Raw genomic sequence first — 24314 nt, 5'->3', positions numbered from 1 at the left:
ACCCAGGACATTGGATCTAATCCCAGAGGCCGACCGAAAACAACATCACCGCAGAAGAGGTAGATGGAGCGGCCTCCTGGTCAGACTTCGAAGTCGTGTACACCACCCAACGCTTCCGAGTACATTACTTCTCAATGTCCAGTCTCTAGACAACAAGGTGGATGAAATTAGGGCAAGGGTTGCCTTCCAGAGACATCAGAGATTGTAACATTCTCTGTTTCACGGAAACTTGTCTCTCTCGGGATACGTTGTCGGAGTCGGTACAGCCACTGGGTATTTCCATGAGTCGCTCCGACATAACTAAACATCACTGTGGGAAGGCGGCAGCCCGGGGGTGTATGCCTCATGATTAACGACTCATGGTGTAATCATAACATACAGGAACTCAAGTTCTTCTGTTCACCTGACCTAGAATTCCTTACAATCAAATGCCGAACATATTATCGGCAAAGAGAATTCTCGTCAGTTATCGTCACAGCTGTGTATACCCCCCCTCAAGCAGATACCACGACGGCCCTCAAGGAACTTCACTGGACTCTATGTAAACTGGAAACCATATAACCGGAGGCTGCATTTATTGTAGCTGGGGATTTTAACCAAGCAAATCTGAGAACAAGGCTCCCTAAATTCTATCAATATATCTATTGCAGCACTCACGTGGGCAATACACTTGTCCACTGCTACTCTAAATTCCGCAATGCAAAAAAGATAACTTTTTGGTAAAAACTCAACTCGTCGTGTTTGGAGGACAAAGAATGCTGAGTTGCATCCAAAGAACACCATACCTACTGTGAAGCATGGGGGTGGAATCATCATGCTTTGGGGCTGTTTTTCTGCAAAGGGACAAGGACGACTGATCCGTGTAAAGGAAAGAATGAATGGGGCCATGTATCGTGAGATTTTGAGTGAAAACCTCCTTCCATCAGCAAGGGCATTGAAGATGAAACGTGGCTGGGTCTTTCAGCATGACAATGATCCCAAACACACCACCCGGGCAAAGAAGGAGTGGCTTTGTAAGAAGCATTTCAAGGTCCTGGAGTGGCCTAGCCAGTCTCCAGATCTCAACCCCATAGAAAATCTTTGGAGGGAGTTGGAAGTCCGTGTTGCCCAGCAACAGCCCCAAAACATCACTGCTCTAGAGGAGATCTGCATGGAGGAATGGGCCAAAATACCAGCAACAGTGTGTGAAAACCTTGTGACTTACAGAAAACATTTGACCTCTGTCATTGCCAACAAAGGGTATATAACAAAGTATTGAGATAAACTTTTGTTATTGACCAAATACTTATTTTTCACCATAATTTGCAAATAAATAAATAAAAAATCCTACAATGTGATTTTCTGGATTTGTTTTTCTCATTTTGTCTGTCATAGTTGATTGAAGTGTACCTATGATGAAAATTACAGGCCTCTCATCTTTTTAAGTGGGAGAACTTGCACAATTGGTGGCTGACTAAATACTTTTTTTGCCCCACTGTATAAGGAAGTACAGTGGAGTTGTTGTACCCACTGTGACTATTAAAACCTACCATAACCAGAAACCGTGGAAAGATAGTGGCATTCGCGCAAACTGAAAGCACGAACCACCGCATTTAACCATGGAAAGATGACTAGGAATATGGCTGAATATAAACAGTGTAGTTATTCCCTCCGTAAGGCAATCAAACAAGCTAAATGTCGGTACAGGGACAAGGTGAAGTTGCAATTCAACGGCTCAGACATGAGACGTATGTGGCAGGGTCTACAGGCAATTACTGACTACAAAAAGAAAACCAGCCACATCACGGACACCGACATTTGGCCTCCAGACAAACTAAACATCTTCTTTGCCCGCTTTGAGGATAATACAGTGCCATCGTGGCGGCCCGCTACCAAGGACTGCTGCCCCCCCCCCCCCTCCGACGTGAGTAAGACAATTAAACATGTTAACCCTCGCAAGGCTGCTGGCCCAGACGGCATCCCTAGCCACGTCCTCAGAGCATGTGCAGACCAGCTGGCTGGTGTGTTTACGGACACATTCAATCGCTCCCTATCCCAGTCATTAAGCTTGAGGCCCTGGGTCTCAACTCGGTCCTGGACTTCCTGATGGGCCGGCGTCAGGTGGTGAAGATAGGAAACAACATCTCCACTTCGCTGATCCTCAACACTGGGGCCTCACAAGGGAGTACAGGAGGAGGCTGAGCACGCACCCTTGTGAGGCCCGTTTTGAGGATCAGCGAAGCGGAGATGTTGTTTCCTATCTTCACCACCTGACGGTGGCCCTTCAGGAAGTCCAGGATCGAGTTCAGACCCAGGGCCTCAAGCTTAATGATGAGCTTGAAGGGTACTATGGTGTTGAATGCTGAGCTTTAGTCAATGAACAGCATTCTTACGTAGGTATTCCTCTTGTCCAGATAAGATAGAGCAGTGTGATGGCGATTGCAGGGTGCGTTCTCAGCCCTCTGCTGTACTACCTGTTCACCCATGATTGCATGGCCATGCACGCCTCCAACTCAATCATCAAGTTTGCAGATTACACAACAGTAGTGGGCTTGATTACCAACAACGCCAAGACAGCCTACAGAGAGGAGGTGAGGGCACTTGGAGTGTGGCGTCAGGAAAATAACCTCACACTCCATGTCAACAAAACAAAGGAGATGATCTTAGACTTCAGGAAACAACAGAGGGGGCCCCCCCTATCCACATAAACTAGGCAGTAGTGTATAAGGTGGAAAGTTTTAAGTTCCTTGGCATACACGTCACAGACAAACTGAAATGGTCCACACAGACAGTATGGTGAAGGCGGCGGCACAGTGCCTCCTCAACCTCAGGAGGCTGAATATATATATATTTTTTTAAGGGGTGGATCAGCTTAATATTGCGGAAAGAATTGTCAGCATCATATCCAAGCCCCCATATATTTTTTGGGTAAATATATATATCCATATATATATACACACACATATCTATATAGATATACATACTTTTTTAAATGTTTTATTTACCTTTATTATTCCCAACAAACCCTACCACCCATCCCCCAATTGGAGTAAACTAATAAACACCACCACTTAGGCTTCTACATATTATACACATTTTTACAGACAATCTATTTTACAATAGTTCTATTTTGTTTGTTTTTAGGCCTTCCTCTATTTCAGATGTCCATCCAGTTTGATTTATATTTGTAAATGCTATTTCACAATATTTCTGAACCTACATACATTTTACAGACCCCGTATTGGTTGTTATTAGTCCCACCCTTCAGCTCCATTCAACCCCTCCCATCGATCTCTCAACATCCTCCATTTTGGATTTCTATTTTCAACTGTGCTGTGATGCTTCACAAAAGTACTGAACCTTTCTATTCTCATAGCTTCTACAGATTGTAAACTAAAAATAAACATTTTTGCTAAAATAATTATATTATTGTTTGATTGACTATGGCTTTTCAAATCACCCAGTATTGCTATCTGCAGCATTAGTTCTAGGCAAATGTTGCAATTCTTCAGCCATTCCTGAACCTGTGACCAAAAACGAGCTACATATGGACAATACCAAAATAAATGATCTAATGACTCTGCCTCTTCACAGCAGAATCTGCAGAGCTGGAAAAGATTGTATCCCCATATACAGTGGGGAGAACAAGTATTTGATAACCTGCAAAATCGGCAGTGTTTCCTACTTACAAAGCATGTAGAGGTCTGTAATTTTTATCATAGGTACACTTCTGTACCTCTCACAACTGTGAGAGACGGAATCTAAAACAAAAATCCAGAAAATCACATTGTATGATTTTTAAGTAATTAATTAGCATTTTATTGCATGACATAAGTATTTGATCACCTACCAACCAGTAAGAATTTCGGCTCTCACAGACCTGTTAGTTTTTCTTTAAGAAGGCCTCCTGTTCTCCACTCATTATCTGTATTAACTGCACCTGTTTGAACTCGTTACCTGTATAAAAGACACCTGTCCACACACTCAAAAAGACTCCAACCTCTCCACAATGGCCAAGACCTGAGAGCTGTGTAAGGACATCAGGGCTAAATTGTAGACCTGCACAAGGCTGGGATGGGCTACAGGACAATAGGCAAGCAGCTTGGTGAGAAGGCATCAACTGTTGGCGCAATTATTAGAAAATGGAAGAAGTTCAAGATGACGGTCAATCAACCTCGGTCTGGGGCTCCATGCAAGATCTCACCTCGTGGGGCATCGATCATGAGGAAGGTGAGGGATCAGCCCAGAACTACACGGCAGGACCTGGTCAATGACCTGAAGAAAGCTGGGACCACAATCTCAAAGAAAACCATTAGTAACACACTACGCCATCATGGATTAAAATCCTGCAGCTCACGCAAGGTCCCCCTGCTCAAGCCAGCGCATGTCCAGGCCTGTCTGAAGTTTGCCAATGACCATCTGGATGATCCAGAGGAGGAATGGGAGAAGGTCATGTGGTCTGATGAGACAAAAATAGAGCTTTTTGGTCTAAACTCCACTCGCAGTGTTTGGAGGAAGAAGAAGGATGAGTACAACCCCAAGAACACCATCCCAACCGTGAGGCATGGAGGTGGAAACATCATTCTTTGGGGATGCTTTTCTGCTAAGGGGACAGGACGACTGCACCGTATTGAGGGGAGGATGGATGGAGCCATGTATCGCGAGATCTTGGCCAACAACCTCCTTCCCTCAGTAAGAGCATTTAAGATGGGTCGTGGCTGGGTCTTCCAGCATGACAACGACCCGAAACACACAGCCAGGGCAACTAAGGAGTGGCTCCGTAAGAAGCCACTCCTTAGTGGCCTAGCCAGTCTCCAGACCTGAACCCAATAGAAAATCTTTGGAGGGAGTTGAAAGTCCTTATTGCCCAGCGACAGCCCCAAAATCGGAATTATCTGGACAAGGTCTGTATGGAGGAGTGGTCCAAAATCCCTGCTGCAGTGTGTGCAAACCTGGTCAAGAACTACAGGAAACGTATGATCTCTGTAATTGCAAACAAAGGTTTCTATACCAAATATTAGGTTCTGCTTTTCTAATGTATCAAATACTTATGTCATGCAATAACATGCAAATGAATTACTTAAAAATCATACAATGTGATTTTCTGGATTTTTGTTTTAGATTCCGTCTCTCACAGTTGAAGTGTACCTATGATAAATTACAGACCTCTACATGCTTTGTAAGTAGGAAAAGCTGCAAAATCGGCAGTGTATCAAATACTTGTTCTCCCCACTGTATATATACACTGAGTCTACAACCCACACAAGTGGCTCAGGTAGTGCAGCTCATCCAGGATGGCACATCAATGCGAGACGTGGCAAGAAGTTTTGCTGTGTCTGTCAGCGTAGTGTCCAGAGCATGGAGGCGCTACCAGGAGACAGGCCAGTACATCAGGAGACGTGAAGGAGGCCGTAGGAGGGCAACAACCCAGCAGCAGGACCGCTACCTCCGCCTTTGTGCAAGGAGGAGCACTGCCAGAGCCCTGCAAAATGACCTACAGCAGGCCACAAATGTGCATGTGTCTGCTCAAACGGTCAGAAACAGACTCCATGAGGGTGGTATGAGGGCCCGACGTCCACAGGTGGGGGTTGTGCTTACAGCCCAACACCGTGCAGGACGTTTGGCATTTGCCAGAGAACACCAAGATTGGCAAATTCGCCACTGACGCCCTGTGCTCTTCACAGATGAAAGCAGGTTCACACTGAGCACATGTGACAGTCTGGAGACACCGTGGAGAACGTTCTGCTGCGTGCAACATCCTCCAGCATGACCAGTTTGGCGGTGGGTCAGTCATGGTGTGGGTTGGCATTTCTTTGGGGGGCCGCACAGCCCTCCATGTGCTCGCCAGAGGTAGCCTGACTGCCATTAGGTACCGAGATGAGATCCTCAGACACCTTGTGAGACCATATGCTGGTGTGGTTGGCCCTGGGTTCCTCCTAATGCAAGCCAACCTCATGTGGCTGGAGTGTGTCAGCAGTTCCTGCAAGAGGAAGGCATTGATGCTATGGACTGGCCCGCCCGTTCCCCAGACCTGAATCCAATTGAGCACATCTGGGACATCATGTCTCGCTCCATCCACCAACGCCACGTTGCACCACAGACTGTCCAGGAGTTGGCGGATGCTTTAGTCCAGGTCTGGGAGATCCCTCAGGAGACCATCCCCCACCTCATCAGGAGCATGCTGTAGGGAGGTCATACAGGCACGTGGAGGCCACACACACTACTGAGCCTAATTTTGACTTGTTTTAAGGACATTACATCAAAGTTGGATCAGCCTGTAGTGTGGTTTTCCACTTTAATTTTGAGTGTGACTCCAAATCCAGACCTCCATGGGTTGATACAAAAAGTATCAATGGAAATCAAATGTGTGTGAATTTTTGTTGTCAGCACATTCAACTATGTAAAGAAAAAAGTATTTAATAAGAATTTTCATTCATTCAGATCTAGGATGTGTTATTTTATTGTTCCCTGTATTTTTTTTGAGCGGTGTATATAACATTCTATTCGTTGCAAGAATTTTGTATATTAATTGAAATAGAAAAATTTGAAGTTTTGCGTATCAATTCATAAACCATGTGCCATGGAATGGGTACATCAAAAATCTCTTCCCAACTATTTTGCAATTTATATGGCACAGCTGTCAGTTTTTGGTCCTTAAATTAAATTGGTATATGTTCTTATTTATCACACTTTTCTTTAACCATGTATGTTCTTTAATACAGGGCCGACATACAAGTTCCTTACGTTTTCCCCGCTATACTTGCTTCTTCCATTTTTGTGGTAATGCTGCAATTAGTTGGTTGTAATTTTGGGAAGAGCAAAAATTACAACAACAAAAAAATTATGCCCTCAACCGCAAGGCTCTCCAGGGGGTAGTGAGGTCTGTACAATGCATCACCGGGGGGCAAACTACCTGCCCTCCAGGACACCTACAGCACCCGATGTCACAGGAAGGCCAAAAAGATCATCAAGCACAACCACCCGAGCCACTACCTGTTCACCCCACTTCCAGAAGGCGAGGACAGTACAGGTGCATCAAAGCTGCAACCGAGAGACTATAAAACCGCTTTTATCTCAAGGCCATCAGACTGTTAAACAGTAATCACTAACTCAGAGGCTACTGCCTACATACAGACTCAAATCATTGGCCACTTTAATAAATGGATCACTAGTCACTTTAAATAATGCCACTAACAATGTTTACATATATTACTCATCTCATATGTATATACTGTATCTTATACCATCTATTGCATTTTGTCTATGTCGCTCGGCCATCGATCATCCATATATTTAACTGTACATACATATTCTTATTCCATCCCTTTAGATTTGTGTGTACTAGGTAGTTGTTGTGGTATTGTTAGATTACTTGTTAGATATTACAGCACTATCAAAACTAGAAGCACAAGCATTTCGCTACACTCGCATTAACATCTGCTAACCATGTATATGTGACCAATAAAATTGGATTATCTTAAGGGTAGATTAAGTATAGCTTAATTTCTTCCAAGTGTGAAGTAATTAGTAGATTCGTAAATAATATTTTCAGAGTAGCTTCCCAACACTGAATGTAGAAAAGGCTTAATTTGGTAACCTCACGTTACCTGGGGTAATACAGTTTAAGCAGGCATTCACTGTCTCTTTGCATGACCTTTCACCTCTGGTTCTCTCTCCATTCCTCTTTTTCAAGCATAAAAAATGTATGTTTTTATTCTGTTTGTTTTGTTGTTTGTTCTGTTGGAAAAAAGCCAGACATTCCATCACTCAACAGGGTGCAGCGGTCTAAGGCACTGCACCTCAGTGCATCACTACAGACCCTTGTTTGATTCCATGCCAGGCTGTATCACAAACGGCCGTGATTGGCAGTCCCATAGGGCGGCGCACAATTGTCCCAGCATCGTCTGGGTTTGGCCGGGGTACGCAGTCATTGTAAATAAGAATTGGTTCTTAACTGACTTGCCTAGTTAAATAAAAGGTAAAAATAATTATGGTAAATAACGGAGACAAATACGCACACAAACACAACTCTCAAGACCAGCCCAAACCAGATACCTGTTGATCATAGTTAAGGACTCACTGTTCTCTCAAGGAAAACAAACACGCTCTCACACACGTACACACAGAGTAGTCCAGCCAGATGAACCCCGTTAGTTTAACTCCGCCCCCACTGAGATAACGACTATCACTACCTGTATGCTGTGAGGGTGTATGACATAAGTGTTAAACCAGAGGGGTATATACAGGACAGGGTCTGGGGTTGCACTTTAGAGGAGCCAGCAGACCCATACTTACTCATAACCGAATGGACTGACGGACTGACCTCACCATGAGGGTCGTCAATATTGTACGTATGACTGTAGAAAAGTTGAAAAAATATATTTAGCTATTACAGATGTAGGATCTTCACTTGATCAGCCTGTTGCAGGAAAACTTTCCTGTAATGCAGGAAATGTAAAGGTTTAAAAAGGCTTCTGAAGTTTTTAATTTACACTGACATTTCAGACTTAATTTTCCCTTACGAAAAATGCATCAAGGTCTACAACATTAATATAATATAATTAATATAACCCACACAATGCCTGTTTCTGCAGGATTGTTGTAGCAAATGTGTCTGTCTGTATGTGTATGTCTATCATAAGTTTAACTTGGTGTTATCATGCATCTGATAATCAAATAATATTTTGTGTGATCTACTGCTACATGTTAAACATTTGTAGGTCTAATATTTCCATTTGAAACGTATGTTGTTTTCTATCACATTCGCCATGTTAAGATGTGTACTTGACTTTCTTTGTCTGTCCCTCTGTCTATCTTGTCTGTCCCTCTGTTTCAGGGTCCAGACCCATCTCTGGCATACCGTCCCATCTTAGACCTGGAGCAGAAAGACAAGGACAAGACAGAATACAGGAATTTTGAGGTCAGCAAAGGAGTATGATTATTTACCTAGGTTACAACATAATATTACTGTTTTAAGGCTGGTAATCACAATACATCTGTAATGTGTGTATGTAACAGAGCGGGAGTCTTGGTTGCAACATAATATTACTGTTTTAAGGCTGGTAATCACAATACATCTGTAATGTGTGTATGTAACAGAGCGGGAGTCTTGGTTGCAACATAATATTACTGTTTTAAGGCTGGTAATCACAATACATCTGTAATGTGTGTATGTAACAGAGCGGGAGTCTTGGTTGCAACATAATATTACTGTTTTAAGGCTGGTAATCACAATACATCTGTAATGTGTGTATGTAATAGAGCGGGAGTCTGATTGATCGTGTGTATAACACATACAAGCTGATGCACACCAACCAGACCCTGGACTTTGTCAAGCAGAAGGTGAGTCTGTCAAGACAGGTTCAGCGCAAATGCAAACTGTGTGTGTGTGTCAGGAGAGCAGGCTACACCAACCTGCAATGTTTAACAAGGAGTGTAACTGTGACTGTTAACATTTAAGATGTTATGTAATATCGTCTAATGTTGCAGATAACATGAACATACCACTCATTAACCTTCCCCGCTCCTCCTCTCCTCTGCAGCACTCTGAGTGGTCAGGTTGTGGGCATGCCCAGATGGAGGTGATGGAAGCCGTCATATCTCTGGACCAGCTTGTTGATGAGTCCGACCCTGATGTCGACTTCCCCAACTCATACCACGCCTTTCAGACCGCTGAGGGCATCCGAAGGGAACACCCCCACAAAGGCAAACACACGCACACACGCACACACACACACAAGTACGCATGCACACATGGTTCACAACTCCTATCCTTATCTCTCGTCCCTCTCCAGACTGGTTCCAGTTGGTGGGGCTGATCCATGACATTGGGAAGATCATGGCTCTGTCAGGGGAACCCCAGGTGAATGCCTCTCGATGTTACCCTGATACAGGTTGTGATGCTAGGCTACGCTAACAGCAGTGGTAAAATGGCTTGTGATGTTAGGCAACGCTAGGCTAACTACACTGTGTTCCTGTCCTGCAGTGGGCTGTAGTGGGGGACACATTCCCAGTGGGGTGCAGGTTCCAGAATGGCATTGTGTTTCGAGGCAGTACCTTCGTGGACAACCCCGATGACAAAAACCCTGCTTACAAGTACTGTTACACTTCTCTTTTTACCAATCTAATAAAAAAGTCTTATCAAACCCCATCATTCACTGCACAACATGCCGGCTACAAGCCAGCCTGGAGAAGTGTTTACATTATGCCATTTAGCAGACACGTATATACAGAAAGTTAATGTGCCATCTTATATACTTAATTTAGATGATAATCTCTTCTTCACCTCATCACCTCTCCCACTGTAGTTCTGAGTGTGGGATCTATAAGCCAAACTGTGGGCTGGACAATGTGCTCATGTCCTGGGGCCATGATGGTGAGTAACACAGAAACATACACACAGTCACCACTGTAAGGTACATGGGCCTGCACAATAACACTACTGAACTGCTGTCTGTGTTGTTTGTTCCAGAGTATCTCTATAGGGTCATGAAGTTCAACAAGTGCACCATCCCAGAAGAGGTGAGAATTGGGGTCTATGGTTCTACATTAGCAAAGAGATTACAGGTTTACAAAAACTCAGTGGTTCTAGTTTAAGACTGCTGCTCAGAGTTAACTCACCTAAGTCTTCACTCCTCTGCTCTCCCTCTCTAGGGTCTGTATATGATCCGATTCCATTCTTTCTACCCCTGGCACTCCCATGGAGACTACATGCACCTCTGTGATGACAAGGACATGGGCATGATTCCCTGGGTTCGCGAGTTCAAGTACGTCTCAACACACACACACTGAAAAATAATTCTCTACCCTTTCTGCAGTCAGTTTGACCTCGAACATTTGACCCCTACAGTAAGTTTGACCTCTACACCAAGACCACTGAGCTGCCTGACATAGAGAAGTTGAAGCCATACTACCAGTCTCTCATCGACAAGTACTGTCCTGGGGTACTGAAGTGGTGACACACACAGACAGATGGGGCAGCCACACACACCTACTCCCACCTCAAATGTTTCATAAATCAATTAACTATCACAATTAATTTCTTTCCCACCCTCTCTCACACCTTCATAGAGATCATATCCAGCAGCAACACCAAGGCATCTCCTCAGATATGGGTAACACTATTAGCTTTATCTTCAACAGACCTGGAAAGCCTTTACCATGTTGTCATCTGTAAGTCAACTACATTATATTCTAATGACAGAACATCCTAAAAGTGTTGTTTGTTGCTTAGAATGCTGATTACAATTCATATGGTTAATAATGAAGAACCAAATAGATACATTTCCTATATTTATTATAAATGATACAAAAACATTAACATTTTCCATTCATGGATGTGATGTTTTTTCAAACGTGGAAAGACGCTTGGCGGGAAAGTGCAGAACTGGTGATTCAGTACATTATATCTGCCAGCAAAGCAAAGGACCACAGTGGCAAACCAAACACCCTTTAACACACACACACACACACACACACACACACACACACACACACGTGTACAATGATAAGGACACTGACAAAAAAAGGTTATTTTCTCTTGATTGTAATAATACTACAGATAATTGGAAAACTGTCTATTCATTTCAAATAAAGTGATTGTCAAATGTAGAATAAAGCATCAACAAAATTCTTTGGTTTGAAGGTTATTGTTGGCGAAAGGCAGACAAGTAGTCAAGACAGGCAGCTTTCTCTTGAGCACTTGGACACCGAGACAGTTAGTGGAAGGGAGGGCTACCAAATCCCGTGTTCAGGGGTCAGGAGAAACTCGTTATTTCTTGAGACAGTCAGTCAACACTCTCCTCTTCTTCTCCGTCCTCTTCTTCTTCCAGTTCATCTCTTACATCGTTCTCTTCTCTTTCACTCTCCTCTTCTTCCCCCCTTCGCTCATCCTCTTCTGCATCAACCTCCTCCCGCTCCTCCTCCTGTCTTTGTCCTAGACCATCTTTGTCGTTGGAATTGGCCTCCTTAGCATCAGGGTGGTGGGGTGGAGCTGTGCATTTTGGTTCAGCCTTGGCTGCAGTAGGTTTGGTCTTGAGTGTAATTTCCAGCTGCAGTCCCCGGAGCAGACAGAGGGTGACACTGCAGAAGAGGAGGCTCCAGAGCAGCAGGGGTGCAGACACACCCCTCACCTGAGAGCGCACCCACTTCACCACCTGGGGCACAGCTGCCTCAGACACACGCCGAGGGAGGGACTTATCCTATACACACGGGTCAGACACAAGGACATACAGGACTCACACACTTAGTGCTTGCTGAGAACTACAGGTAGTTTGTTACAGTGCATTCGGAAAGTATTGACTTTTTGCACATGCTGTTATGTTTATCCTAAAATGGATAAAATAAAAATCCTCAATCTACACACAATACCCCATAATAAAGCGGAAACCGTTTTTTAAAGAATAAAAACTTATTTACATAAGTATTCATACGCTTCGCTATGAGATAAAAAAAAAAAAAGTGCTCCGGTGCCTCCTGTTTCCATTGATCACACTTGAGATGTTTCTACAACTTGATTGGAGTCCACGGGTGGAACATTCAATTGACTGGATAATTTGAAAAGGTACAGAACTGTCTATAAAAAATGTCCCACAGTTGACAGTGCATGTCAGAGCAAAAACCAAGCCATGAGGTCAAAGGAATTGTCCGTAGAGCTCCGAGACAGGATTGTGTAGGGACAGATCTGGGCAAGGGTACCAAAACATTTCTGCAGCATTGAAGGTCCTCAAGAACACAGTGGCCTCCATCATTCTTAAATGGAAGAAGTTTGGAATCACCAAGACTCTTGCTAGAGCTGGCCACCCGACCAAACTGAGTAATCGGGGGAGAAGAGCCTTGGTCAGGGAGGTAACCAAGAACCCGATGGTCACTGACAAAGATGGGAGAACCTTCCAGAAGGACAACCATCAGGCCTTTATGGTAAAGTTGCCAGACGGAAGCCACTCCGCAGTAAAAGGCACATTACAGTCTGCTTGGAGCATGCCACAAGATTCTCTGGTCTGATGAAACCAAGATTGAACTATTTGGCCTGAATGCAGAGTGTTACGTCTGAAGGAAACCTGGCACCATCCCTACGGTAAAGCATGGTGGTGGCAGCATCATGCTGTGGGGATGTTTTTCAGCGAAAGGGACTGGGAGACTAGTCAGTATCGAGGGAAAGATGAATGGAGCAAAGTACAGAGAGATCCTTGATGAAGAGCACTCCGGAGTGCTCAGGACCTGACTGGGGCAAAGGTTCACCTTCCAACAGGACCATGACCCTAAGCACATAGCCAAGCCAATGCCGGAGTGGCTTCGGGACAAGTCTCTGAACGTCCTTGAGTGGCTCAGCCAGAGCCCAGACTTGAACACAATATAACATTTCTGGAGAGACCTTCAACAAAGTACTGAGTAAAGGCTCTGAATACTTATGGAAAATGTGATATTTTTATTTTAATAAAATGTGCCAAAAAAATCTCAAAAAGTTTTACCCCTGTAACTAGGGATGCACAATAGATTGGGTAAACATATCGGAATCGGCCGATATTACCAAAAAATGCCAACATCGGTATCGGCCCGATGTCTAGTTTAACACCGGTGTGCAAAACCGATGTCAAAGCTGACGTGCATACCTATATAACGTAGGTAGATGACGTGCATACCTATATAACGTAGGTAGATGACGTGCATACCTATATAACGTAGGTAGATGACGTGCATACCTATATAACGTAGGTAGATGACGTGCATACCTATATAACGTTGGTAGATGACGTGCATACCTATATAACGTAGGTAGATGACGTGCATACCTATATAACGTAGGTAGATGATATGCAACACTACAATCCGCTACACGTGCAACACTTTCATTCCTAATCTAGACCAAAATGTCTGCTGTGTGGATCGAGCAGTCAACAAGTCCATCAGTCATTTGAAAGAATAGGAACATTTCAGAGAGACAACTCAAAGGCAAAATCCATTATCGGCAAGATAATGGAATTCATTGCCCTTGACAATCAACTGTTCTCTGCTGTGGATGATGTTGGCTTTCGCCGACTGGTCAAGCACCGGTACACACTACCAAGTAGGTGCTATTTTTCAGATGTTGCCCTACCGGAGTTACACAGTATTGTTGAAACACACCCATGAGCCACTTGCTATTAGCTTCACGACTGACATTTGGACCAGTGATGTCAGCCCCATGTGCATGCGGAGTCTGACAGCACAGAGGGTCGACGAGGATTTCGATACTGAGGAAAGCCGTATTGCATGCTCAAGAATGTGCCGGTTCTCATACCGCTGCAGCCATTTCAATGGCATTTGAGAACATGTTTGAAACATGAACACTCCTGGCTCCATTCGAACAACTGACTGGAGAAATAAGCTCAACTGTGTCTGCAGCAGACGTGATACCCTCTGTCATGGCATTGAAACACCTGCTCGACAACAATGTCAACACAGACCGTCGGGTTAACTTGGAAAAGTACTCTACTGGAGTCTGAACAAGCGATTCGGTGGCATTCTCTCTGAACCTCTACTGTGTCGCCACCATATTCCATGCTAGGTACAAGGACCGCTACTTCGATGCAGACAAGAAACAGGGTTTACGTGAAATGTTACAGACATGGCTGGACAAGATGGAAACGGACACAGTGACAGTGCGCACCGAGGAAAATGCCACAGATGAACAGACAGAGCTTTAACTTCACTGCTTGACATGTATGATGAAATTCTGGTTGAGAACAAATTAACAAAACAGCACAGCAAGTAATTGAAAGAAATAGGTTTAGATTTTTGCTGGTAAGGGGGACATATGTAAATGCCAACAAAATAACCTTGTGGTCAGTGTGTTTAAACTATTTAACTGTACTAAAATGCTTAAAAGGCCGCTTAAATTTGAAATATCGGTATAGTTTTTTTGGCAAGGAAAATATCAGATATCGTTATCGGCCAAAAATGTAATATCGGTGCATCACTAGCTACAGTAACAAAATGTGGAAAAAGTAAAGGGGTCTGAATACTTTCCAAATGCACCGTACCTTGAGTCCATGCTGGCTAAGCATGCTCTCCAGGAAGGTGTCGCCCAGATACACTGTGGGATAGAACTCCTCTATGTACACCCTCTTCCACCAGCGCTGAGGATACGACCTACAACACACACAATAAAATATGTCAGCTGTGACACTGACTCGCACGTTAACTGATGATTTCTGCATTTCCTCAAAGATGTCGACATTCAGATTATTGCTGCGCAACAGGAATCAACTACCTCATCACCCATCGGTTCTCTGTGTGTATGTGTGTGAGAGAGAGTATGTACTAACCCATCAGCTAGTGTTTTAGTGAACCAGTATTTGTAGCGGTGAGCTCTGAGGTATGTGGGAGGCTGCTGGTGGAACGGGTACTGAGACACATCTGACTGGATGAGCTCAATCACTGGAGAGAGAGAGAGAGAGAGAGAGAGACAAACGTTAAGATATTTTACAATACAGTAAATACAATACAGTTTGTGTTAATGTGGCTGTATTGGCAGTAATGCACTGCCATTCACCTCAAAAAGAAGGAAGTGTGTACACCCTACCGTCCGTCTTGCCCTGCAGCAGTCTGTACATTAGGCTGGTGAACCAGGGAGAGTGCGTATGTGTTCCCAGGGCTGCAAACCACATCTGCCAGTCCAGCCGTGGTTGATGAGGGGTGATGACCGAGGGAGGGGCACTGAGGTTCCCTGGCTTATACATAAATTCTATCTCCTAGAGGGGGGAGGAGAGAGAGAGAGAGGGTAGGACAATGGAGACAATTAAAGTTGGATGAAAAAATAAAATATCCTTGGTTAACTTCAGCTTTAAAACAGATTACAGAAACATTACAAATGGGCAAAAAAAACACCTCTCCCACACACACACACACACACACACACACACACACACACCCCCACACCCCTACCGTCCAGGTGACTTTATCCATGGATCCCTCGATGACCACCTCGGGCCGGCCCCCCACCCCAGTCATGCGTCTGAACAGGCCATAGGAGTTGACCAGCTGGTAACGACTGACCGCATCATAACCCTGACGCACCCCCGGCCACACACTGGTGTTACTGTCATACTCTATAAAGGTGAATGGGACCTGGACAAACACACACAGGCCGTAGGAGTTGACCAGCTGGTAACGACTGACCGCATCATTACCCTGACGCACCCCCGGCCACACACTGGCGTTACTGTCATACTCTATAAAGGTGAACAAGAACATGCTGGAACACACAAAGTATGACATGCCTTACCTGAGAACAGGTACCATTATTCTAGATCAGTGGATCCCAACCAGGGTACTAGGAACCCTGGGGGTACTTGGCCTATTTATAGGGAGTACTTCAGAAGACTCACGAGATGGGGTACTTCAGGGATACTCCAGGCAGAGCTAAATTCAGTTGGTACAGTAAACAAAAAGGGTTGGGAACCACTGTTCTAGAGTGTTCTACTCACCAGACTGATGGCAAACATAGAGACAGCAGCAGCACCAAACACTGTCCACTGGACTGTACCCAAAAACCTCTTGAAGAACCCTTCCACACAGGCACACCTATAGAACACAGACACACATGTAAATACACACACAGCAGTATCCCAAAGCCTCCTGAAGAAACGCTCTACACACACCAACACAACACACAGAACAGACCACTTTCCCAGAGAGGTGTGTGTGTGTTACCTGAACATGGAAGAGACTAGTTCCCAGGTGAGAGACAGTACTCCCAGCCAGACCGAAGGGAAGGTGACAGTCTTCAGGAACTGGTTAAACTGGTGGAAGGTAAACACTGAGGAGATAACCAGCAATAACAGTCAAAACAATGATTATCTACTACAGCTGATAACTGACACGCACACACACCTGTCCTGGAGGAGACAGTCCACTTGTCCCAGTTGATCTGCAGGTCAAACCATGTGACTGTTCCGAAGCCAATTAGAGCCCAGACTGCGATCTCCACTACAAACCCTGCCCACCACAACGAGGAACCTGATTGGAGCAGAGACAGAACCAGGGAGTACATGTCACATCCTGCCTCCAGTAAAACTGAATGACTGTCCTCAATGCAAGTTACCTACACAGTGTGTATGTGCCGGAGTGTGTGTACCTTGGTTAGGGTTAGGAGTGTATTTCTTGCGTAGCCAGAAGTATATATGCTCGTCATCCAGCAGAGACAGACACATCGTCAGGGTCAGGAGGTTGAAAAAGTTATAGTTTCCAGACAGGATGATCAGCACCTGCAGTACCACCTAAATACCACAGGGGTGACAGAAAACACTGCACTTCACCTAAACGCCAGAGGGGGGAGACAGACCAAGTCCCCAAACTGTTGATGACAAAATGCTACAACATACAGAGTTAATCTGACCTGCATGTAGAAGGCCCCGAGGCGAAGTCGTCGTAGAGGGCTGAGGAAGAGGAATGGAGCAGCGATCTCAATGGCGAAGGTGGCTACCACAGACAGCTTATGCCACCAGACGGGCAGCTGGTGGGCAAACCAGGCCAAGGGTGTAGGGATACACTGGGTCTCGTAGTGATATGTCAGCGCTAGAGACACACACCACCACATGTTAGAGGCACACATCAATAGGCTAGGGGTGTAGCTACACTGGGGCTCAATGATATGTTAGGGCTAGAGAGAGATATACACATTACAGGCCAGAGACGGTGTGATTACACTGGGTCTCTATGGTACATCAGGGGGAGAGAAAGATGCTCAGAAACAGCAGTCTGAGTGGTAGTAACATGTCTGATGAGTTTGGTGACCTGCCTGAGCAATTATGCAACACACACACAGCTACCTGTGAGGCCCCACCAGGTAGGGCAGCGGGAGGTGAGTTTGACAATTCCGGAGGCGAACATCAGTCTGAACAGCAGCCAACGGACCAACCAGAAGGTCACAGGGTCATGCTCCCTGCCCGCTCGCCACCCCCGCAAAGACGTCACCGGGGCGATGAGCACACAGAGGAACCCCGTCTCCAGGAGAAGAGAGTCCCTGGATGCAGAGAAAGGAGAAGGGGAGGGAGAATGAGCAAGGTGGAGAGTGTGTTAGGACCCAGAGACTGAGCATGCCCAGACAGGGCTAATGTTGTAGTGTTTTCATCATGATGCTACTATGGTGATGTTGTTATCAATGTGATATAGTGTTTATAATCTGGCACCTGACAGATGCAGTTGCACAGCGATAGGAGCACCAATCACACATACACATCAGCTGACTGCCAAGACGACTCAGTCTCATACACACACTAACAGCAGTACTGGGGTGTTAATTAACATGCAACCTCAGGGTGGCATTCAGTCTCTGGGTGTGGCAAACACACACGCAACTCACCACTGGAAGTAGAGGAAGACCTGTCCCACCTGGAAATTCAGGCAGAGTCAGAGATCAGGCATACATACTGTATACTGGCTCCCGCTACAGCAGTGTGTATATGTGTGTGTGGTATAACTGACCTGGTACATTGACAGGTACATGATCCAGAGAAATAGAAACACCAAGCTGTCTCTGAGTGATTCCAGTACTGTAGCAGCCAGGCTCAGTGCTGCCCCCAGCAGGCAGAGCAGCTCCATGGCAGTCTGGGTGTCAAGACCTAGAATACATTTTACACTGTTAAAGAGTCTATTCGATTTATGATTCAAATGATCAGTTAGTCACAATACATTGCTAAAATGTTGTTTAGGAACTCACCCAGACGTGGTGCGAGCCACAGTAAGGTGGGAGAGGAGAGGAGCTGCTCCCAGAGAGCCTTACCACTGTACCGCAGTTGCCACCGCGCTGGTAACAGACCATCATTTCCATACAGGCCTGGAAAACACACACCTTGTCAACAGGGAGAAGTAGTAACTTGTACTGGAGGTTAACTTTAGGATGTAGTTCCATAGGAGGAAAACCCCTACTAGCCTAACTGAACACCTAGATAACATTTTTATTATATTGGACATTCGGTTCTCTCTCCTCAATAGCTATTGAACCAAGTATGCCATGACAATGAAGATGGTACACTACATGGAAAACATGTGGACACCTGCTCGTCCCCCCCCTTTGCTGCTATAACAGCCCCCACTCTTCTGGGAAGGCTTTCCACTAGATATTGTAACATTGCTGCGGGGACTTGCTTCAATTCAGCCACAAGAGCATTAGTGAGGTTGGGCATTGCTGTTGGGCGATCAGGCCTGACTTGCAGTCGGCACTCCAATTCATCCCAAAGGTGTTCAATGGGGTTGAGATCAAGGCTTAACCCCATCAAACACACCGATCTTGACAAACCATTTTTGTATGGACCTCGCTTTGTGCACGGGGGCATTGTCATGCTGAAAAAGAAAAGGCCTTCACCAAACTGTTGCCACAAAGTTGGAAGCACTTAATTGTCTAGAATGTAATTTTATGCTGTAGCTAGGGTTGCAAAGGCTCGGAAACCTTCTGGAAATTTTCCATGGGAAGTTTGATGAATTTGGCTTAAATTCATCAAAAAAAAGTTAGCTTATAACAGTGAACCTTTTTTGTGGGATACACAAGACAATTCTAAGTCTTGTGCAATATTTTGGTTAAACTATTCCCAATTCAATGGAATTGCAACCCTCTGCATGCACCGTGCATTCTTCCATCACATGTGCAGTGCACTCTTCCATCACATGTGCAGCTGACTCAAGATCTTGCACTAATGAGATGCTATTGAGTCCACACTACTACACTGTCCGAGCCAAGGACAACATGCTTTCTGGTAAGTTTTGATTACAATACTGGGAGGGGTGAATACATTTTATATGACATGATTTTCTGTTAACTAGTAAATAGTTTCTAACTTGTTAATTAATTTCTGCTAGTTAGTTTTTGCTACCATGTGGGTTTTAGCTTGCTTGAGCCTGCTAACTGAGTGTTCATTCACCTGTTTCCATACATGTTTCTTTTTAAAACTTATTACAAAGGAGTTGTTTAATCAAACTGCTTAACTATTTATCTGTACATGGAATTGTATTTTAACCTAATCTTTACAGGAAAATGCCACGGGCACTATCTAATGTGTGGAGACATTTCACTGCAGCTAATTAGAAGGAAAAGCTGTGTACATTTGCAAATACTGTGTCAAATCATATGTGAAGAATGCAACAAAGATGCAGAATCTGGCCAAATGCATAAAGGGGACTTGCTGATTATTGATAGCATCATCTCATGGTCCTCCTGGACTCTGAAGTGTTTTTGACTCAATGGAGGAACTTGGTCAGAGAAATGCTGATGAATGTCTTGCTCGAGCTGTGTATGCAACTGGTTCACCTCTGATGCTCACAGGCAATGTGTATTGGAAGAGATTTCTGAATGTTCTTCACCCAGCATACACCCCTCCAACCAGACATGCTTTATCTACTCATTTGCTGATGCAGAGTTCAAGTGAAGATCAAGCAAATCATAGAGAAAGCAGAATGTATTGCAATCATCTCTGATGGGTGGTTGAATGTTCGTGGGCAAGGGATAATTAACTACATTATCTCCACCCCTCAACCAGTATTCTACAAGAGCACAGACACAAGGGTCAGACACACTGGTCTCTACATTGCAGATGAGCTGAAAGCAGTCAATGACTTGGACCACAGAAGGTATTTGCACTTATGACAGACAATGCTGCGACCATGACGGCTGCTTGGTCTGTGGAGTGGAGGAGCCCTACCCTCACATCACACCCATTGGCTGCAATGCTCATGCATTGAATCTGCTCCTCAAGGACATCATGCCACTGAAAACAATGGATACACTCTACAAGAGAGCCAAGGAAATGGTTAGGCATGTGAAGGGTCATCAAGTTATAGCAGCAATCTACCTCACCAAGCAAAGTGAGAAGAATAAGAGCACCACATTGAAGCAACACCCGTTGGTGTTGTGTTGTCATCATGTTTGACAGTCTCCTGGAGGGGAAGGAGTCTCTCCAAGAAAATGGCCATATCACAGTCTGCCGATATGGAAAGCCCCATCAAGAGGATCCTCCTTGGTGATTTATTTTGGGAGAGAGAGGTAAGCAGCCTGAAACCTAAAGGAGGAAGCCATCGCATGGATTGAGGGAGACAATGCCACCCTGTCTGATGTGCCCTGCCCACTTCACTGTTGCTCCAAGCAGAGGAAACTGCAGTTCTGAAATACATCAAAAAGCGTGAAGACTTCTGCCTGAAGCCCATACACGCCACAGCGTACATGTGGGACCAAGTACGCTGGCAAGAGCATCCTGTCTGGTGCAGAGATCAACAAGGCCTATGGTGTCATCACTACCGTGTCTCGCCACCTTGGCCTGGATGAGGGCAAGGTTCTTGGCAATCTGGCGAAGTACACTTCCAAGCAAAGGCTTTGGTATGGAGATGCAATATGGCAGTCGTGCCAACATATCTCATCAGCCACCTAGTGGAAGGGACTGAGGCTCTTTCCCCTGTTGCCTCCATCATCTTCCAAATCCTACCAACATCAGCCGCCTCAGAGCGCAACTGGTTCTTGTTTGGGAACACACACACCAAAGCACGCAACAGGCTGACCAATACAGGGGTTGAAAAATTGGTGTCCATCCGGGCAAATGTGAGGCTTTTTGAGCCTGACAACGAGCCATCCTCAACTAGGTTGGAAAGTGATAGTGTAGATGAGGCCTCAGAGTCTGATGTTCTAGAGGTGGACATTGAGGAGGTCCAGGGAGGAGACCTGAGAGGAAGACAACCAAAGCTTTAGTTTCTAGACTATCATTTTACAGATGTATGTTGAAAACGTTTTTGGGAGATGCGATGGATCATTGGGGATCATTCAATATTCCCTTATGTTGTTCAGTGAAATCATCCCATGTGAAGCATCAACTCATTTAATTAAAGTTTAATTTTAAACTAAATAGTTCTCTCTCTCTCTCTATTGGAAGGATTTAATCATTTGCAATTATGTCTCCATATGATATGGTAAATATATCCAAAGCAAAAAAACATCTACATTTAAATGGTATAAAAATGAATTTGCATATATTCCCATGGAAAGTTTCCACCTCCGAATATTCCCCAAAATGTGCAACCCTAGCTGTAGCATTATGATTTCCCTTCACTAAAGGCCTAGCCCGAACCATGAAAAACAGCCTCAGACCAATATTCGTCCTCCATCAAACTTTACAGTTGGCACAATAGGTAGTGTTCTCCTGGCATCCGCCAATCCCAGATTCGACTGCCAGATGGTGAAGCGTGATTCATCACTCCAGAGAACGGTGTTTCCACTGTTCTAGAGTCCAATGGCGGCAAGGTTTCCGCCACTCTAGCCAATGCTTGCCATTGCGCATGGTGATCTTAGACTTGTGTGCGGCTGCTCGGCCACGAAAACCCATTTCATGAAGCTCCCGTCAAACAGTTATCGTGCTGACGTGTCTTCCAGGGGCAGTTTGAAACTCGGTAGTGAGTGTGGCAACAGAAGACAGACAATTTTTACACGCTACGTGCTTCAGCACTCGTCGGTCTCGTTCTGTGAGCTTGTGTGGCCTACCACTTCGCAGCTGTTGCTCCTAGACGTTTCCACTCCACAATAACAGCACTTACTGTTGACCAGGGCAGCTCCTATGACTGTGCCACAGTCTACTGCCAATGTTTGTCTATAGAGATTGAATGGCTGTGTGCTCGACTTTACACACCTGTCAGCAACGGGAGTGGCTAAAATAGACTAATCCACTAATTTGAAGTGTTGTTGACATACTTTTTGTTTTTATAATAAGATTTGGAATTTAAATCTTCAATAGCTCTTACATAAAGCGTGCCATGACTATGAAAATGATATATTCAGAATCAGGGGAGGATGGAGAAAAGCCACTGCTTATTTTTTGGGGGAAATTTCAGCAGTTTTGTTTATGCTTTCAATCTGCATACTTTCAAGAATACTAATTACTACTGCACCTTTCAAGCTGGTAGAGCTACCTCACGAAATGTCTATGCCTCTTGTCGTAGGGTACATTCCTCTCATGCGGTCTGCGTGTAATCGCCGGGGGATACAGGCAAAATGGATTTTTCCTCTTCTGTGGATGTTATATTAAGGTTAGAAAAACTTTAAGGTGGTTTACCGCCACCAATTTGACTCAAGCTTGGACCAGAGACAGGGAAGGTGTAAATCCTAATACTCAAAAAATAAATAAATACTACATCCCCTAAAGCTTATATCAGCAGTTAATTTAATTTTTTTAACACCATTACTCCTTAAATCTAAGAACAACCTCGCCCCTTCCTTCCCATATTGCTGTCACTGAAATAGAATGTGTTCCACTCAATGATTTAATTACATCGTTTTGGGGAGATGTTTGTCCATCTGCCCCAAATTCAGAATATATCATTTTAGTCATGGAACACTTGGTGTAAGAGCTAATTAAAATCATAATACGATTTCAGATTTTACTTTTTTTTAATCCTCCTGATTCAGAGTATACCATCTTCATAGTCATGGCAAGCTTGGTTCAATAACTACTATTGAGAATATCGAATATTCATTATAAAACTAAGTGTTCCTTGGTCAGGAAAGTTAAAAATTACTTAAAGATATGTGGCCCGTGTCTAGAGACAGAAAGAAGTCGGGCTAAGTATAATAAAATATAATTAGTGTCTACCGTTATCTGGCTAAAAATACTTAGCTAAACTAGCTAGCAACTGCAACAGAGTAACACGCTTGATAGCTAGCTACAGGGGAACACGTTACCAATGCAAAAAGCAATGAAACTTGAAATATGTTTGACTTCAAAGTCAAGTACAATGCTATAGGAGGCTAGCTAACTGGCTAACAGCTGCTAGCATACCAGAACACTCATAACTGTCAAGAAAGCTATCCTAGCTAGCTAAATGGGACAGCTAACTAGATATATCACCTGGTATCTGCAGGTAGAGGGAGACGAAGGCGACCATGTAGATGAGAGCCATGCACCAAAGGAACAGGCGGCGTGGCAGAGTAATGTAGCCCATGTCTGCTGTGTGGAGGCCCTTTCTGGGATCTCCTCTCTATCCGTTTCTGCAGGACGCGACAGTAGTCTACTGTAGTGGAACGGGAAGTCGGTGTGGGATTTTCACATAACCTGGAGACAAGTCCCTATCGGTGGATCAAAATGGTGACATTGGGGTAAAGGCGTGGGTTCCCACCAATTATGTTTACATACACTAGACTTCCCGGGATCGCTGGTTTGAAGCCGCTGCACTTCCATCTGCTCTTGGCACTTCCGCCATTCAAAAAAAATATTTTGGAAGCCATAGAAATGCATTCAATGTAATTTCTGCCACGTTTTATATTACAGACACCTTATTATACGTACACATGATGAGCTAAACATATAAAACAAACATAAAAACAT

General features: G+C 44.5%; 2 protein-coding genes across 2 annotated transcripts; one reads left to right on the top strand and one right to left on the bottom strand.

Moving 5' to 3' along the window:
• Positions 1-8189: 8189 nt before the first annotated feature.
• On the top strand, positions 8190-11611 carry miox (myo-inositol oxygenase). The gene is made up of 10 exons (XM_020456029.2): positions 8190-8326; positions 8816-8899; positions 9241-9321; positions 9522-9684; positions 9774-9841; positions 9965-10074; positions 10287-10354; positions 10451-10500; positions 10633-10745; positions 10829-11611. The coding sequence occupies exons 1-10, from the start codon at positions 8309-8311 to the stop codon at positions 10935-10937; spliced, it is 864 nt and encodes a 287-aa protein (XP_020311618.1). The 5' UTR covers positions 8190-8308; the 3' UTR covers positions 10938-11611.
• Positions 11259-24189, bottom strand: lmf2a (lipase maturation factor 2a). Its single transcript, XM_020456028.2, has 15 exons — positions 23838-24189; positions 18680-18796; positions 18445-18581; positions 18323-18351; positions 17790-17983; positions 17357-17535; positions 17096-17237; positions 16852-16977; positions 16672-16777; positions 16446-16542; positions 15904-16086; positions 15542-15710; positions 15285-15396; positions 15000-15108; positions 11259-12179 (listed from the first exon to the last, which is right to left on the bottom strand). The coding sequence occupies exons 1-15, from the start codon at positions 23929-23931 to the stop codon at positions 11766-11768; spliced, it is 2208 nt and encodes a 735-aa protein (XP_020311617.1). The 5' UTR covers positions 23932-24189; the 3' UTR covers positions 11259-11765.
• Between the last annotated feature and the right edge of the window lie 125 nt (positions 24190-24314).

Source organism: Oncorhynchus kisutch, linkage group LG22, assembly GCF_002021735.2.
Source record: "Oncorhynchus kisutch isolate 150728-3 linkage group LG22, Okis_V2, whole genome shotgun sequence".
Lineage (NCBI taxonomy): Eukaryota > Metazoa > Chordata > Actinopteri > Salmoniformes > Salmonidae > Oncorhynchus > Oncorhynchus kisutch.
Note: the sequence above shows the minus strand (reverse complement) of the source record. Positions and strands in the feature narration are given on the sequence as shown.

Coding starts and splice junctions, on each gene's coding strand:
- lmf2a (XM_020456028.2), bottom strand. CDS start 23,931: ATGGGCTACATTACTCTGCCACGCCGCCTGTTCCTTTGGTGCATGGCT. Junction 18,797..23,837: donor CCTCTACCTGCAGATACCAG/GTGATATATCTA, acceptor TGTGTTTTCCAG/GCCTGTATGGAAATGATGGT. Junction 17,238..17,356: donor TCGGGGCCTTCTACATGCAG/GTCAGATTAACT, acceptor TGTGGTATTTAG/GTGGTACTGCAGGTGCTGAT.
- miox (XM_020456029.2), top strand. Junction 9,685..9,773: donor AAGGGAACACCCCCACAAAG/GCAAACACACGC, acceptor GTCCCTCTCCAG/ACTGGTTCCAGTTGGTGGGG. Junction 9,842..9,964: donor CTCTGTCAGGGGAACCCCAG/GTGAATGCCTCT, acceptor CCTGTCCTGCAG/TGGGCTGTAGTGGGGGACAC.